At 37.0% G+C, this 16,528-nt stretch overlaps 1 protein-coding gene across 3 annotated transcripts in view; it reads left to right on the forward strand.

Moving 5' to 3' along the window:
- Positions 1-16,528, forward strand: part of TLK1 (tousled like kinase 1) — a 70,058-nt gene that overhangs the window by 14,768 nt on the left and 38,762 nt on the right. For all 3 annotated transcript variants that reach the window (XM_027678591.1, XM_027678588.1, XM_027678590.1), the window contains exons 2-3: positions 11,144-11,262; positions 14,838-14,909. In XM_027678591.1, coding sequence (XP_027534392.1) covers positions 11,149-11,262; positions 14,838-14,909 — 186 coding nt within the window. In that variant the 5' untranslated portion in view covers positions 11,144-11,148. The remainder of the gene's footprint in view (positions 1-11,143; positions 11,263-14,837; positions 14,910-16,528) is intronic.

Genomic DNA, 16,528 nt, shown 5'->3' on the forward strand with positions numbered 1-16,528 from the left:
AGTCTACATCGCCAACAAGTGACCCATGAACTTGCAATGTGCTTCTCCCTGCTTGCTGCCTCTTCCCCAAGGGGACAGGGAGCATCTGGTTTTGCAGCTCAAATGGGCGAATTCTGCTGCTCTCTTTCTGTTTGGATACCTTTTACAAAGCTGTCTGGAAGCAACAGTAATTGCTGCAGATTTCCTTACATAGATGGAGAGGAAGCTGCTAGAGGTAGGCAGGCGGCATGTCACCTGCATATGTGCAGCCCAGGCTGTTAGTTTTATCTCTCTTGACATAATGTTGTGTTCAAGGCAGATGTTTGCTACCTAGACAGGCAGTCTTTTAGTGTTCTGCCACAGATGTCTTGTGTAACTTTGTCCAAGATGATAGGTACTTTCCGTAAAATATAAATAGGTTTTTCTTACCTTATAGAGCGATGGTAAGCATAAACTTGTCTGTGTATTGTGTATTTGTTTATTGATCAGAGTGGGAGTAGTACAGTATAATACATCAACACTGATACTGCTCAATGGGACACCAGCAAGGACTTTTTTATTTTTGATTGACAAAGGCAACCCAAAGGGGCACCATCATAATTTTCTTTTAACCTTTCTTCTAACTTGATAGCATATGGTCATGAAACAATGCATTTACTGTTGTTTTTTCTTAACCAGAACATTGGTTTTAACTCTGAAGAAAGAAAAATTACTGCTTTTGACCTTGCAACTGTATAATAAATCATTCCTTTCCAGAAGAATGCTCCATGGGACCTAGAGATGATTGTTTAAGGCTTTTTGGGAGACTTTAGAGAGGTTAGTGTCGCATTTACGCATTCATGGACTATAGTGGTCAGAGATGACAAGAAACACGAGGAGGATGTGTTAGTTGGCTGTCCAGTTGCTGCCAAAACTGACAGTTGTCTGGAACAAAACTTTTATTAAAAGCACTTTAAAAGAGGGCTTTGTATCTCTGATTATTCCATCACTGTAGCAGATGTTCAAATCAGATGCTGTCATTAAAAATGAGTTTTACTGAAGATGCGTTTGTTCTACAGGATGTGTTCTAAATAGACTAAATGCTTAGAGCAGTACTTTAGAGTGTGAGAGACAACTAGTCAATAAACCTCGTCTCCAGTATCACTGTCTTTAGCATGAAGAGTGCAAAATGGTCAGTCAGGACTATGTTCACAAACCTACTTGTTTCTTTGAAACACTGACTCTGACAGTTTGCTATTAAATAGTAGATGTTGATGGTGTTGAAAAACCACCAAAATCCTTCTGCCAAATCAGAACCTGCTCTTTGCTTGCTCTTTGCAGTTCAGAATAATCTAGAGAACAATTCCTGAGGAATCCAGGCCTTTAGAAAAAGCAAGTAAATGTGACACTTGGGATTACATAACAACAAGTTTCAAAGGAAAGGATACCATTTCTTGTAATGAACACGTTCAGGATATCACCTGTGTGGTTTGTATATGTTTAGTGTTGACTTCTTTGTTAGACTTGTTCTGCATATGATATTGTAGCCAGCAACTTGAGATATCTGGTTTTAGCAAATTCTTTATTATTTAAACTCCTAGCTGTGTGAGTTCAGAGTAAGTCTTTTAAATTAGGGCATTTCCAAAAGGGATATTTTTCACTGTTGCTGCTTTTCTGTAGTGTATTTTTTGTGGTGACTTTTCTGTTTTATTGATATAGGAGGGCTCTCATAATGGGGAAAGATCTTACAGTTTGGGATTTTGACATAGGCAGTACACTCTGATCTTGCCTAATATAGTTTTTAAGAGATTAGAAGGGAGAAGGATTTTGGATGTAGGGAATTCTTCTTGCAAGTGGACTGTTCTGCAGTGGGGCACAGTAGAGGTTTCTGTTACAGTGCCCATGAACCGATCTGTTGAATTCAGTTGTTAAGGTGTGCAAAGGGGAGGAAAATACAATGATAGCAGTCTTCAAAAGTAGCCTCCTCACTGCTGTTGAGGCAACTCCAAGATAAACAGCATTTGAGATATTAGTACTAGAGATTCATAGAATCATCAAGGGAAGAGACCTTCAGGATCATCCAATCCAACCATTAAACCAGCACTATCACTGTAACCCCTAAACCATATCACCCAGATTCAGACACCTCTTAAACACCTCAAGGGAGACTACCACCTCCCTGGCTGATAAGGTCCCCCCAAAGTCCTCCAGGCTAAAGAAACCCAGTTGCCTTAGCTGCTTCTCATAAGACATGCTTTCTAGACCTTTCACGAGCCCTGTTGCCCCTTGCTGGACATGCTCCAGCATCTCAATGTCCTTTTTAGTGAGAGGCCCAGAGCTGAACGCAGTACTCAAGGTGCAGCCTCACCAGCGCTGAGTACAGGGGGAAATATACTGCATGTTCTTTCAGTTGTCCTTTTTCCCTTCATTCCCTTAATTTCCCTTCATTCATCACAATAAGCATTATTCAACAGACTCAGGAAGGACCTTGTCGTGGTTCTGTTGCTCATAGCAGTATTTGCTATGCTAACGCTTCCTGTACACAGTGCACATGGAGTTATATTAAAAGTTTGGGAAATGGATAGGTAGATGCCATGTTGAATGTTCTGTGCTATATCTTCTCTTTATTAGTTATTCCATACTTGCCAACTCCTATCACTAATATGAAAAAAAACCCACTGCAAAAATAATGGCATAATAATTTCTGGGGCAAGATGAGAAAAATTTGATTGGTGAAGAATCCCTTCAGGAAAAGCTAGCATAAAGAAAAATTTGGCTAAAAACTGACCTGTTGTACGTTTTCACATGGCAAATAAAAATAAATGTTGGCTTATTTTCTGAATAGTGAACAAGATTGAAATGAGACACACCATGTCATTGTTGCAAAAAAACTTCAGTAGCTTTCAGGCCCATTAGCACCATTAATTGTTACACAGACTTCGGTCTTGAAAGCTGTCATAGACATGCATGTTATCATTTTTTAAGTTTGGAATGTAATTTTTAATGGTACTCAATCAGTTGTTTCTTTTTTTTCCTTTTCAAGTCTTTCTATTTCCTACATTAGTGGTAGCACATTGTCTTTCTTGACTACTGTGGTACAGCTCAGACAGGTTGTATTTACATCTGTGCAATTGTTGTCTGTGGTGTTGAAGGAAAGCGCAATGTATGCAATACATAGGGGAAATGCTGTCAGTCAGAAATATCTGAGTTCTTCCTTGCTTCAGGAGGCCCATGCATTACTCTTTAACCACGTGTGGCTTTCAGCAATTCAGCTGTACTTCCAGCTGGTAGGATTGGTAGAGGGCCTAGTCAGAAATGAGACATCACTGGATATTGCCTTGGACATGGTTGCATGCCTGGTTTAGCCCCAATTACAATAGAATAGACCCTAGGGAGCTGTTGTCCTCTCAGTTGTATGAATCACTCCCTGAGCTCTGAATGAGCCTTTCTGAGTGGCATACCATCCTTGTGGCATATACCCACTTGCATGAGAATATGTTGTTGGTTTGTGGCCAAATCAAGGCATTGGTAGGGAACTTTTAAGTTCATCTCTGCCTCTACTTCCTATAGCCATCTGATGAGACACATAATCCTCAAGAGATCCTTAGATTATAGTGTCCAACTGAAAGGCAGGGAGAATTAAACATTCTGAAATTGTTACCCACAAATGTCTCCTAGCCAATCTGGAGATGGCCCAAGTGGTTTATTCGTAAGTCTTTCTTAAAGGTGTTAGCAGAGGTTCACTCAGGAACATATTTCTCTGTAATTCCCTTTTCTTTTCCAGATTGTTGGCCAGAAAATTAAAATCCAAAAACTGTCAGCACAGACGTAAGTCTAAAGATCATTACAATTTTTTCAGTGTTAGAGAAATTATTTCTGTTGTAGAATGATTTGCAGGAAATTACTTATCTATCCAGCAGCCAAAGTTTTCTTGGTTTTAGATCAAATTTCTGGACTACTGAACTGTTGGGAAAAGTGAAATAAACAGTGTTCAAACAGCATTTTAAAAAAGTACACTACAGTAATTTTAAAAGGACTTGCATAAGGAAATAGACTGCTGCATCTTGGGGAGAGAAGGGACACAGGAAATACTTTCCTATTCTTTCAACACCAGAAGAATTAATTTTGAATGATGGAGTCCAGGTTACCCAACAACCTCTCCAGAATGCACTTCCTTGTCAAATCTTTAGTTCATGGGAAATAGGTCAGAAGTTTACTGTGTTTGGGGTTTTTTTTTCTCCCCATCAGAAAAACCTTATATTCTCTGCTTTGTATTTTAACAAGTTTGCATCCAGCAATTATCAAACTGTAATCAGCAGATATAAATTTATAATATTTGTCAAAAACTGCTGTCTTTTTATGTTCATAGAGATTTTTTTTCTTATACTTTGTTAGATTTACCATAGTTGTGCTTTTTTAGGCCAAAATTTTCCAGTTAATTTTTTTATCCCACAGGTTTTATGGAGATTAAAGCCTGATCTGTCTGCTAATTATCCTGCTTTTTCCTTCCTTTCTTTTACTCTTCAGCCTCCTGTCGGAAGTAGTCACCTTTTGCTTACCCACCTTTCTCTGCCTGTTCTTGTGGACACAGTCTTTCTCATTTTAGAAGGATGAGTTAGTGGAATAAAAACTCTGGTTTTAGATTAGTAAGAAAAGCATGTTAAGTTCACCTAGGGACGTTAGCAGTGGTAGGGAGTGTCCTTGTTAGGAAACAGAAGTGTCTGTTGTGTTACTTGTTTCAGTGTTCTCAGGTGCTGAGAAATGCTGTATTTTCACTGTGCTTTAAAATTACTCTTGATTAATTAAATGGATTCTGTTCTTTCCTGACCCTGGGCTTAGATGTGTCTCTCATTAGGATTTTCTGATCTCTTATGATCTTTTCAAACAGCTAGTTTCACTTGAACATGAGTTTTACCCTTTTCTGTTTCATCATCTGCCACTGTTTGCTTCGGCTACAGTGAAGGTTTTCAACTTGAATGTAGTACCCTGAACTTTTTCATGTTACCTGTTGTTTGGAGGTTATAGTAGCTATGTAGTCCTCTGTAAAAGAAGTTAATCCTGTTCATTGGAAAGTCAGTCATTTTAAGTATTTCTAAATTTCCAGGTTTAACTTTGTTACAGGACTATCTGTAGCTGTTAGTTAAGTGTTTTGGAAGAGCTGGAATGCTGGGGGGTTGGTAAGCAATGCCCTCTAGCCTTTGGTTATGTAGCTGTTGCTAGGACGTAAATATAGTTTTGGGATTTTTTTGTTTGTTTGTTTGTTTTACTTTAAATCTCAGAGATTGTCTCTTGCTGTCTGCCCTTCTGACTGCTGATATCGGTTGAATGGGACCTTCTTGACTTCTGAGGCCACGGTACTAAATGACTTCGGGTGGTGATGTATTTCAAAGCCTTCTGCTAAGGATGGGCTGTGTTTTTGCTGTTACCTTGAAATTGAACTCTTCTCAAATTTAAACTGCTTGGCTTTATGCTATCATACTAACATCTCAACTCGTTTTCTTAGCACATTAGTAGTTTTCAAGGCTGTTTCCAAATCCATTTTCTGTGAGTCCCCAAAAAGCTGTGGAAGAGAGACTATTCAAGACATGGTTTAGCAGAACACGTCAACTTTTTGTTTTTTTTTTTTATTAATTTCTCAGTCTGACAGCCCAAATGTTCTACTTTAAGTTGAACAGGTGTCATTTGTTCCAATTTACAAGTCACAATTTGCATTCACTCCATACAGTTTGATGTTGTAATGTATTTTGGTTTGTCATGCTTTTTCACTTGATTAGGTTTGTATTTTAGTCCTCTCTCTGTTCCTTCACTGACAACTTGTTCTGGGTTGCTTTATTCTCCATTGGCTTTTATAAGGGTCTGAAGTGTATATAAAGTCTAATCTGGAAGAGACCTGGATAAACATGATGGTGACTTGCTAACATTTACCTAACTACATAATACCAAATAGTTTGTTTTCTTGGAGGCAGAAATATTAGCTTCATTACCTTATTTTCCTGGAAATGAAAAAGTCCTTTCTGGTTGGTTCTGCAATAAGGGAAGTCCAGAGTTTCAGAAAGATAAGAAGGAAGAATGAAGTTGAGTGCACAGTTTGTTTTTGGTCTGAGTTGTTTTTTTTTTTTTTCGGAAACGAAACGAGAATAGCTCAATTAAAAGGAAATATACATGGATGCAGAGGCAACATGCATCTTCATGTTGATGAAAGAAGAAAAGTAGTTGTATGGCCTCTTTTTTAAGAGACTGCTCAAGGGTTTAGAAATCTGGTTGTAGTAATTTTCTGTAGTCTGTTTTGCATTTGATATTTTAAAGCTTTTGTTTTACCTACTGATAAACATGTATTTTAGAATGGCAAGAGCTGTCATACTCAATTGTTACGAAATTAAATTATTAGAGCATAAACATAATGAGATAATGCAATTTAGGATATTCCAAATTGAAATAAACAGTTACTTAAGGACTTAAAGGATTGCATTGCAGTGCTGTTAACCAGTGATTTCTATACTTGGAGTGGTTACCAAGCTCTAAGTCTGGTTTGATACCTTTAAAGGAATCTTGATTTTTTTTTAAAAAAAGGAAGGGGGGCAAAAAAAAAAAGCTGCTTTCCAGCCTGCTTTTCCTTCTATTCGAAATGTGTACACCTCCACCCCAACCCTTTCTTTTCTCACCCCTCGCCCTTTTAGCTGTATATTAATTAGAATTACTGATCTGAAGTATGCTACTGTCAGTGAAGAGACTACATGGTGGCAATATTATCAATATTAATGTGAAGTGTTCCTAAAAATACATTGGGCATAACTTTCATACTGTGTGTGTTACCTTAAAATCTGAGTGCCTAATAGGAGCACGTCAGGAAATTCAATTTACATTTGGGCTATTGTTGAACTGTCCATTTCTATTCAACAGATAGGTCTCTGTGTTGAAGTATTTTGCTTTGGCATTAAAAGCTATATGCATATAAATGTGTTAAAGAAACCAGACCAAGCCAGTATGGCTTTCGCTTACGTGAAAGGTGGTTTGTGCTGGCCTTGAATTCAGGAGAGGGGGGGCCTCAATCTAATCTGGAGAGTTGTTCTAAGAAGAATCTGGCTTCTGCATAATGAACTTTATCTTCATTGTAGAAAGCTGACAATGTGTGAAGCTGTTGATCTTTCTTCAACTCAAAGCTGTAATTGATTGCCAGATAACAAGAGTCAGTTCAGGGTAATAAGAGAGTCAAAGATAAACACTGAGTCGTGGAGCTTGATTCCATATTTAGTGAAAAAGAAAAATATGTCTGATCTGTCAGGCCTTTGTGTTTGATTCCGCAGCGCTGCTATGTGTAGTCTAGCTGTGCTCAAGATAGAGACCATAGTACAAGGGTATTACAAAAGATGCAGTTTTAGAAGGTGAAGACTTGCAGTTGCAACTCCCTGCTAAACTTTTTCTCCTAAAATGTCAATTTTACTGAGGTATGAGCAAGTATTTGGTTAAATAAGTAGATTGTTTGCAAGTCTGTTTGGGGGTGGGGTGCCTTGGGGTACAGGTATAGTTGCACTTCATTGTTTTCTGGCCACTGGTTCTGAAAAAAATCAAACTACCATGGAGAATTCTCTGAATCCTGACATTTCTGTTTTGCTAAGGTAGAATTCAGTGTAATTGATTATACCAAATGCCATGAAAAAGCTTTCAAGTTGCTTCTCTGATTTATAACTTTGGCTTTTGACATACCGCATTGCTTAACAAATTCTCAGAGGAATTTGGAGTTCTTTTCAAAAGAGTTCTTGCTAAAGGTGTCCTTTTCAGGACAAAATACCTGTATATTTTATATTACTTTTTAGAGGAGAGGCTGTGCATGGTTCTGATAAATTAATATGGAAGATACCACGAATCCCCAAAACCACAACAGCTAGAAATTGTTGGTAATCTGAAAAAACCCAAAAAACTATTACATAAAGCATTCAAAAATCTGTGGTGTTTACAAGAAATAAAGAACAGTAGTGTTTATAGGGCTCTTCTGTGAATTTCAGTTAATCTTCCAAGTCTCTTTAGAAGATGGTACAAGTTTGAATGGCAGTAGGTGGTAGCAATACCAGTGTTTCCTTGAGCATCATGGTGTAAATAATACTGTAAGTAGTTGTGTAATGTGATTGCATGTCCTTAGAGTTAGTGAGTTGGCTTTCAGGTGTAGGAATAAAGTTAGTTCAAGTAAGAAGTCTGGGTATATTTTCGAAACTGTAAGTTTTGTTAGTCTTGTGAGCAGCAAGGCATTCAATGAGCAGGAGAATTTATAAAATCTGGTGTTTGAGAAAATTATATGTCACATATAATATATAGTTTCAATAATATATGAAAATTTTTTTGTCCCTAACATGAAGTGCCTTAGAGCTGACAGTACCTTTAAAAGTAGATAACTTGTGCTGAGAACTGAAGGATTTTACAGAACTGCGTGGTTTTGAAAAAATAGCTGTGTCGGGGAGTAATTTTAAATTAAAACATGAATGAGCAAGGCAGTTCCTGGGATTCTTCCTGGGATTTGCTCTCTGTTCAGAGAAGGTTTGAATCCAGCTTTTCTGTCTTGTCTTTCAAATCAAATCACAAAGGTGGCAGAGTATGTATTGCTGTTTGCTTCTAGATATTTAACAATAGTAAAACCCAAACCAAAATAAACCCCTCAAAGATAGCAGCAAAAATAGTAAAGAGAATATAGTGCATTCATTAGTGTGTGTAGGCTCCAAAATCTGGGCAAAAATAAAAAGGGGATTGTATTTCATCTGTGCTGTGGATTACCCCTCTACCTCCTACATCACCTTTCTGACCAGTGAGTTAACCCAGGGGTGCTGATCTATTTAGTTAGTGCATTACTATCTACGCACAGTACATGAGACCTGCAGGAGCATTTTATTCTGCAGTACTTGAGATGAGCCTTAGCAATCCACAGTGATTTTTGCTTTCCCATATTTCATAAAATAAACAATATAAGATATGGTAGCATCTGTTTCTGTAATGTACACATGGTTTTGTAGTTGCTGGAGTTACATCAGTACTTTTAAGTAAGCTCTGAACTTCTGCAGGTGGTGACTATCAAATAGGCTAATAAATCAAAATATTGCTAGACCTGTTTCATTAAATGGTTTACTTTGGGAAACAAAAATTGTTTTTTTCAGAGTGGCATGCACTTAAACACTTACTGTTATGAAGGAAAATATTGGTCATTTAAACTTGCCTGACAAATCTGGTGTGATTAATTTTTTACACTTTTTCAGAGCAATACTTTCCCATTAAGGTAGAGATTACATACATACTAGAAGACTGTACACATCTGCTTTAAAAAAAAATCCTTGCTGCACAGTCCATTTTTGTGTGTATGAGACATGTACAATTTGTAATAGAAAACCTTGAAAGCACATTTTAGGAAGCAAGAATTAAAGAGAATTCCCGATTGTTCTGCACTATGTTTTACACATAGTAAAACAGTTTTTAAGCCAGAGAGTTTACAGTCTAAAGTATGTAGAAATTGGAGGAATTTTTACTAAGCAAGTTCAGAGGCAGCATTAAAACTGCAGATAAGCCAGCTGCAGTTTCAAACTGTAATTCCCCTGCATTGCTGGAAAAGAGTCCTCCAGCTCTGTAAATGGCTGCGTTTGGGTAAACTCCCTATGTCTAGAAACAAAATGTGGTATCCTCAACCTGCCACTTGCGGTTTGATTTTTTCAAAAGACGTCTCTGTCACCAACACGCTTCCTGAATGTCTCCCTGCTGTTTGTGTTTTGGTGTGGTTTCCTTCCATCAGGGGAGGTTTGTTGCCAGGCCCCGTGATAAAGGAGCGCTGACACCACACTTGCCATCATCTACCTTCCCACAGGAACAAGGGCAACTTGAATTAGCCAAGTAGCAGAACCACTGCTCTCTCTTCCAGTGGAAGGTGGGGGGGGGGAGTGGTTTGCTGCATGACCAGAAGTGGCCACGGTGTCTGGTACAGAAAGATCTGTCAAGTTCTTGAATTCTAAAGATTTTGAGATACCCAAGAGCAATATAAGAAAGTGTGCAAAAAGTTACATTGATACCTTGGTTGTCAGAATGCTTAGCTGGTGGGTAGAGATTCATAGTAGCACTTAAACTCATGAAAACAGAATTCCAAAAGCTTTTTTTCATAGCACCATTCCTTTCTGAACTGCTGTGTTGTCCTCTGGGACTGAAAAGCACCAATGTATTGTGTCTTAGTTGAAAAGATTGAGACCATATCACTATGTAGTACTTGAGGCATATACTATTAAAATAGTGCATAAAGACTTTAACCTTAATTATCTTATTTAAAATAAAGCAACTGAAATGTTTCCAATTGAAGATAAACTGAATGTTCAAGTTGTTGAAGAGATAAAAACCAAAGAATGCAGTTTGTGTAAATACGGAAGACTATTTGTCTGGATCATCTTTCAGACTCATTAAACAGCCGTTAAGTGATTTAAATACAAACTAGAAAGCTGCACATCATGTTGCAGCCTACTCATGTAGGCTGAGCTCATCAGAAACTCCTTTTGTTCCTCCATTTCCTTCCACCTTACTTTCCCTGCTGATTCCAGCAGCACTGCTTTACCCCATTTTACAGGGCACTGTCAAAGCCACCACTTGCACAAGGGTCTCTGTTACTCTTTGGCTCCTTTTTTATTGCTGATCCTGCTCCTTCCTTCTCTGCCCTTCAAGCCTCCATATAACATTACGTTCCCTTGCATGTGTTGAGGACTGCGATCTGCCTTCTGATTTTCTTTTTTTTCCTATGATTCCTACTTGTTGATCTTGAACATTGATAGTCTTACCAGTTTAAATATATGGAAAACAAGAGCATTGCAGAATGCATTGCAGAATTGGGAGGTTTTATGCTGGAAAATATTTTGCTCCTATCAGCTAGTTTTTAATCTATAAATAATTGCCTGGTTGGTGTATTGCATACTGCAGACTCTATGTCTCTTACACGCCTCTAACAGGTTCTGGTTTTCACCAGAATTGACAAGGCTATTCTGATGCATAGAACTTTCCACAAATTTTCTGTAATTAATTGAGTGCATTGGTTATTAGGTAACAGATAGTGAGTCATTGTCAAGTTGAGGATACAAATCCTTTCTTTGCATTGGCCTGTGGTATGTTTGGCTTTTTTGTAAAATACTCCACTTCAAATATTAGGAAATATGATGAATTTATGTATCTTTTTCAGGAGCAATGGATGAGCTTCATAGCCTGGACCCAAGAAGACAAGAATTGTTAGAGGCAAGATTTACAGGAGTAGTAAGTGGCAGCACTGGGAGTACTGGAAGTTGCAGTGTTGGAGCTAAAGTAAGTCCTGAGAACGGTCATTCAGATCTGCCATCTTTGAAATACTTATTTGTCTCACACTGTCTCGCTTGCATATTGTCCATGTGATTTACTTGAAAAAGCACTGTGTTGGAAGAGGCTCTCAAAAAAATCCTTGTTAGTCTGTTATTTTGCTTTGAGATAGGATTGTTTATCCTGAACTTTTCTATGACATGGACTTTGAATTGTTCTTAAAAACGCCAAAGAAAGAGCTTATCCAGGCTCTTTTGTGGTTTTGCTGTAGTGCACATGTGATCAGAGATGGAAGATTTTCCCAGTGTTTAAGTGGAGTTGTCCCTTCTGTAGTGGGCCATCTACTTACTGTTCAGCTTGAAATAGACACAGGGAGTCTGGTATGACTTCTGTTTTGAAGATTAAATGTTTTTGATGATTAATACATCTAGATTAACAAATGATTTCAGCATTTCCAGACATTTGGATCCTTTCGTTGTAGACTTTCTGCAGTCTGTCCATTAGTATCTAAGCCAGGATACAACACCTGAGGAAGAACCTTATGAACATTGAATAGCGGAACTTAATTACCTTCCATATGTTGTATATTACCCTTCAGTTGATACCTCTGCAAAATAAATTTGCCTTTATTGCAAATTCTGTTCAAGTTACTAGCTTCAGCTTCCAAGACTGATTTCTGCAATACTATTACCTAGCCAGAGGTACTCCATTTTGTATTTGTGCATTTGAATGTTCTTCATCAAGTGTAGTACTTAATAAACTGACAATAAAAAGATGTAATTCTTATTTTTTAGGCACATCTCCCTTATGACCAAAGTACTTCTGAATTCTGTTTCCAAAGTGTTTGCAGTGTCCTTATATTTGAAGTATTTTACACAAACTTTAAGTGTTTTTCACATCCTATGCTGTATTGTAGTTACCAGTACAGATTACAGAACAAAATACTTCCTGATAGCTGACATTGATGAAATTTCTGGAGACGTTGATGACTATTAAGAAACTATAAAGAATTGAAATTATTGTATAGTGGTCTTGCATTGTATCTTAATTTGTTTTTGAGAGTGACATGAAGGTAACTGTCACAAAGCTGTAAAAAGGTGGCATATCATTTGTTAGTTCCATCTTAACCAAGAAATGAGTTAAATAGTTAGGGTAAGGAAATAGGTTGGACTGACACAGTGAGGTTGATGCACTGTTTAATTGCCTTCTCATTATGACTACAAAAGTGTATACTTGCCATATCTTATGATTATAATTAGATAGAGACAAACAGTAATTCTGGCCCATCTTTGTTTATTTATTGCTTTGGTTCTCTAGTACTACTTACTCCTTTAATTAATTAGCTCATTATAGTAGCTCAGGTAGTTGCTCATTATTCAAATTACTATTTATCCTTTTCATTGCTAGATCTGTACCTTTTTTTAGCTTCATTTAACTTTTAGTTTTTGATACAGCTGTTTTGGTCCCTGGCCTTGCTGTCAGTTTCCCCTCCTCATAGTCTGTCTACTACTCTGTGTGTAATACATTTTCTTTAAAAGGCATTATCAAGTTTTTTGGTGTTCTTCTTCTTTAAATGTTGATCCCTGTGAGTCACTGCTTATATTTCCATAAATCTATTCAAGTCTTTTTTTGTTGTCCTTTGTTCAGCTGATTTCGCTGTTAGTCAAATTACATTCCAGTTTCACATTATAAGTTTGTTCATCCAAATTAACCAGGAAAAAAAATTAAAATAACTAATTTCATTTTTCACTCTACCATATAAAACATAAATTTCTTGTCCCCGATGCATTCCAAGATCTGTATCTCATTCAGTTGGTTTCCAAATGGATATCTAGATAAAGTGATTTTAATTCTATCAAATCCTTTGATAAATATTTGCTGAAGATACTACTACCAGTATTTTCTGGTAGATGCAGATGCTCATCTAAGACACTGTTGTTCTTACCTCCTAGTCGTGTGATTTATTACACCATCAGTAAAATGACAATTATATCAGTTTTGTTTTTATTTCTTTTATTCGTGACCATACGGTGTATCCATGCAGATAAAACGAAGTGTAATAGCTGATCTGGGCTGTGTTTGGAAAATGCTTTTTCTTTTAAATACAGTCTTTAGTCTTGGTGGAGGATGTTCAGAGAGGCTTATCTGATTTTTATTAAAAAAAACTGATAAAACCTTTTTGAACTGATGTGCAGAGGTAACTGGGGAAATGTGATGTATAAATACGATATCCATTGGTCTGCTTTCACTTTGAAGGCTAAAATGAGAAAACTTCTTTGTGTACAAACCCAAATCCACATGTACCAAATTCTTGTTTTCCTAACCTAGCAAGACAATACAGAGCTTGCAGCTGCACTTACTTGTTATTTTTTGAAATATTCTAGGTCATAATGTTCTTCTAGTAATTAAATTGAGATGGACTGTTATTTATGAGGACTACTGTTTTGAAAGCCTGGCCTTATCTGTGTTTTGCTGAAGAGGTTTGGAGTTGTTGGGGGAGAAAAAGCTCATCACCTTCAAGCTTTTTCAGTGAGCAAGGCTGGAAATATGAATATAGGTTAGATTGTTGTCTTAGCTGACTCCAGTTGCCAGATACTGAGACATTGCAAGGAGGAACTACATACAAGCATTTCTGTACTAGAGACCTCCCTGTGGATGGAACCATACATGGAAGTTTTGTGGGTTTAGTTAACATTTCTCCAGAAATTTTGATTCAGAGATGATCTAGTTATTCAGAAGATGTCACAAATGAGTGCTCTCCTGCAAACTGATGCATTGCTGGAATTTAATGCTTTGAAGCAAACAGTTTGCCTTGCAACTAGTTGTTTCAATTAAAAGTATTTGTTCTGCCTTACTATATGGAGGAGAACAATCCAGCATTGTAAGAAAGGACTTTTTATTTTAATAAAAAGACGCTCAGCTGATGATGATTCTTTCACTAAAATACCCTTGTTGCCATGCTGTGTTCAAAAGATCTCTGAATAAATCAGCCTTAGTAAATTTCTAAACAAACATTTTAATTTGAGACTATTTCACTATTGGGGGCTTTTTTTTTTCCTTCCCTCACTAGTGTGAATTTATTACTTTGGGGAAAATAATTTAAGAATGTAGAGTGATACTGTCAGTACATTTTAATTTTCTGTCATTGAATGAACTAAAAAAAAAATCTCTGCAATAGCCTATTATATGTCTTAGAGAAAATTAAACCCTCTTTTTTTTGAAAATTGAAAGATTTTAGTAGTCTCCAGCACTTTCAGCAATATTGGCTTTTTAAACCCATTCTGTGCAATCATTTGGTGTGATTTTTCATTGGATATTTTGCTATTCTCAAAATTGAAATGGTTTTGAATGTTCTGGGGTTTTATTTGTCTTAAAAGCAATCAAAATTCAGAATTTACTGTGCCTTCTCAAAATATCCACCTGTCAAATTTCTTTTCACCCTTGCAAGTCACAAGTGCTGCTCTATAGTTAACCAATTTTTCTATGCAAGCATGAAATGACTGTTTCTTGTTGTAAGTGAGAATGGTGGATTAGTTGTTCTATTAATCTGTATATAATGTTGACTATTTTATTTGTCTTGGTAGGCCTCAACAAATAACGAGAGTTCAAATCACAGCTTTGGAAGTTTGGGATCTTTAAGTGATAAAGAATCAGAGGTAAGTATATGGTGCAGATTCATTATTACCTCAGAATTTTAATGCTAACCAGTCATATTTTTGTATTCTACTTTGATGTCTTATTTTGTATAGAAGCTTTTAAAATAAAATGCAAACTACTCGGCTAGATAGAAAAAAAGCAAAAACTACAAAAAGACACCATCTCTTGGAGGAGGAAGCATGATGGAAAAAGCCAGTTTCTTTTGATTCTTGGTCATGAAACAAGCTGCTTCTGCTTCTTTATTATCTGTCCTCATGCTATGAGGGTACATGCAGCTCTTGGAGCTGAAAATACTTAAACAGTTTGGTGTCTTTCATTTCATAAGTAATAAGTGTTTCATCAGCACAGATAAACTTTGACTAGTCTTTGGCTGAATCTTAGAAAATACTCTGAAAACTAGTTTGTTATGTTTTCTTTTAAAAAATGGATTTATTTCAAGGACAGACAGTAGCTTTCAGCTGCATTTGTAAAAGCTGCAGTTGTCACTGTATTTTCTTACCTGAGACCATTCTGTAATGCAAAAAAGAATTCATACTTTTATTAGGTTTTAATGTGCAGAGCCCAGACTTCCCTTATGTAGAAGGTCTTCCTTAGTGATGAGCATCGATATCGTTGCAGTAGTGCAGCTCTTGGGATTCACCTATTTTGGGGTTGGTGCGTCCCTCTGAGGGTTTTGTGGGGGTACATCACCTGTTGCACGGACAAGGTTCTACCCACTCTGACCAACAGCTTATTTCTAGCCTAGGCCAGATCTGTGTTTGAGTGTGTGTCATGCTGGAGGGAGAGTTATTTGGAATGTGCTGTTGATGTTGTTTTCACATATCAAAGCTTTACTTTGGGGCTTAATTGTTCATTTGCTCAGTTGCTACGAGACACTGTCTGATGTTTGCTTTGATACTGGGCTGCCCAGCAAGTGAAATTAGTTGGTTCCCAAAACTGATACCTTATTTATAAAAGTTCTGTATCTGTGATTTGTTTTCCTCATTGGAAAAGTGTCTGCTGTGGTTTTTTTCCCCCTCACCTTTCCCAGCTGGATTATGCATTCAGCTGCATAGACTATTTTCTTAACCAGAAGATTCTGCTGCCTGTTGTTTTTATTCATGGCTCTTCGTAGAAATACTTTGGGCAGTGATGCAGTCCTGATGTAGTTGTGGGAATGGAAATGTGCTGCAGTAGCCTGAAGGCTGTGATGCATTATTGCAATTCCTTGATAGAAAAACTTGTCCTTGAGTATTTCGGGGATCTCAGAACACTGACTATATGTGTAATAACTTTTTGGTGTACGAAAATGTTATTTTACAGTTGTATACATGAGATGCAAAAGCAAGGTTTTTCTGAGGCGTGTAAACTTGAAAGTCTCTGCACAGTGTTTTAACCTCAAGAGAGGTTTGTACTTCTAGGTAGGGATAATAATTTGGTTTTTTTAATATTCTAAAACTTGTGTTCTAAAATAGAAATAGACTTCTTTTTCTAAAATATCCTGCATAGAAGTCTAGTACTCCATTGCACAGTGCAAGATGAGTCTTAATGACGTTGAATAGTGAAATATGATTTCTTGACTTTTTTTAATTGTAATAGCAAATATGTTTGTAAGTTTTTGCAGTTTTGTTCTTAAAAT

This window comes from Neopelma chrysocephalum, unplaced genomic scaffold (genome assembly GCF_003984885.1).
Source record: "Neopelma chrysocephalum unplaced genomic scaffold, ASM398488v2 Primary Assembly neopelma1_44, whole genome shotgun sequence".
Taxonomy (NCBI): Eukaryota; Metazoa; Chordata; class Aves; order Passeriformes; family Pipridae; genus Neopelma; species Neopelma chrysocephalum.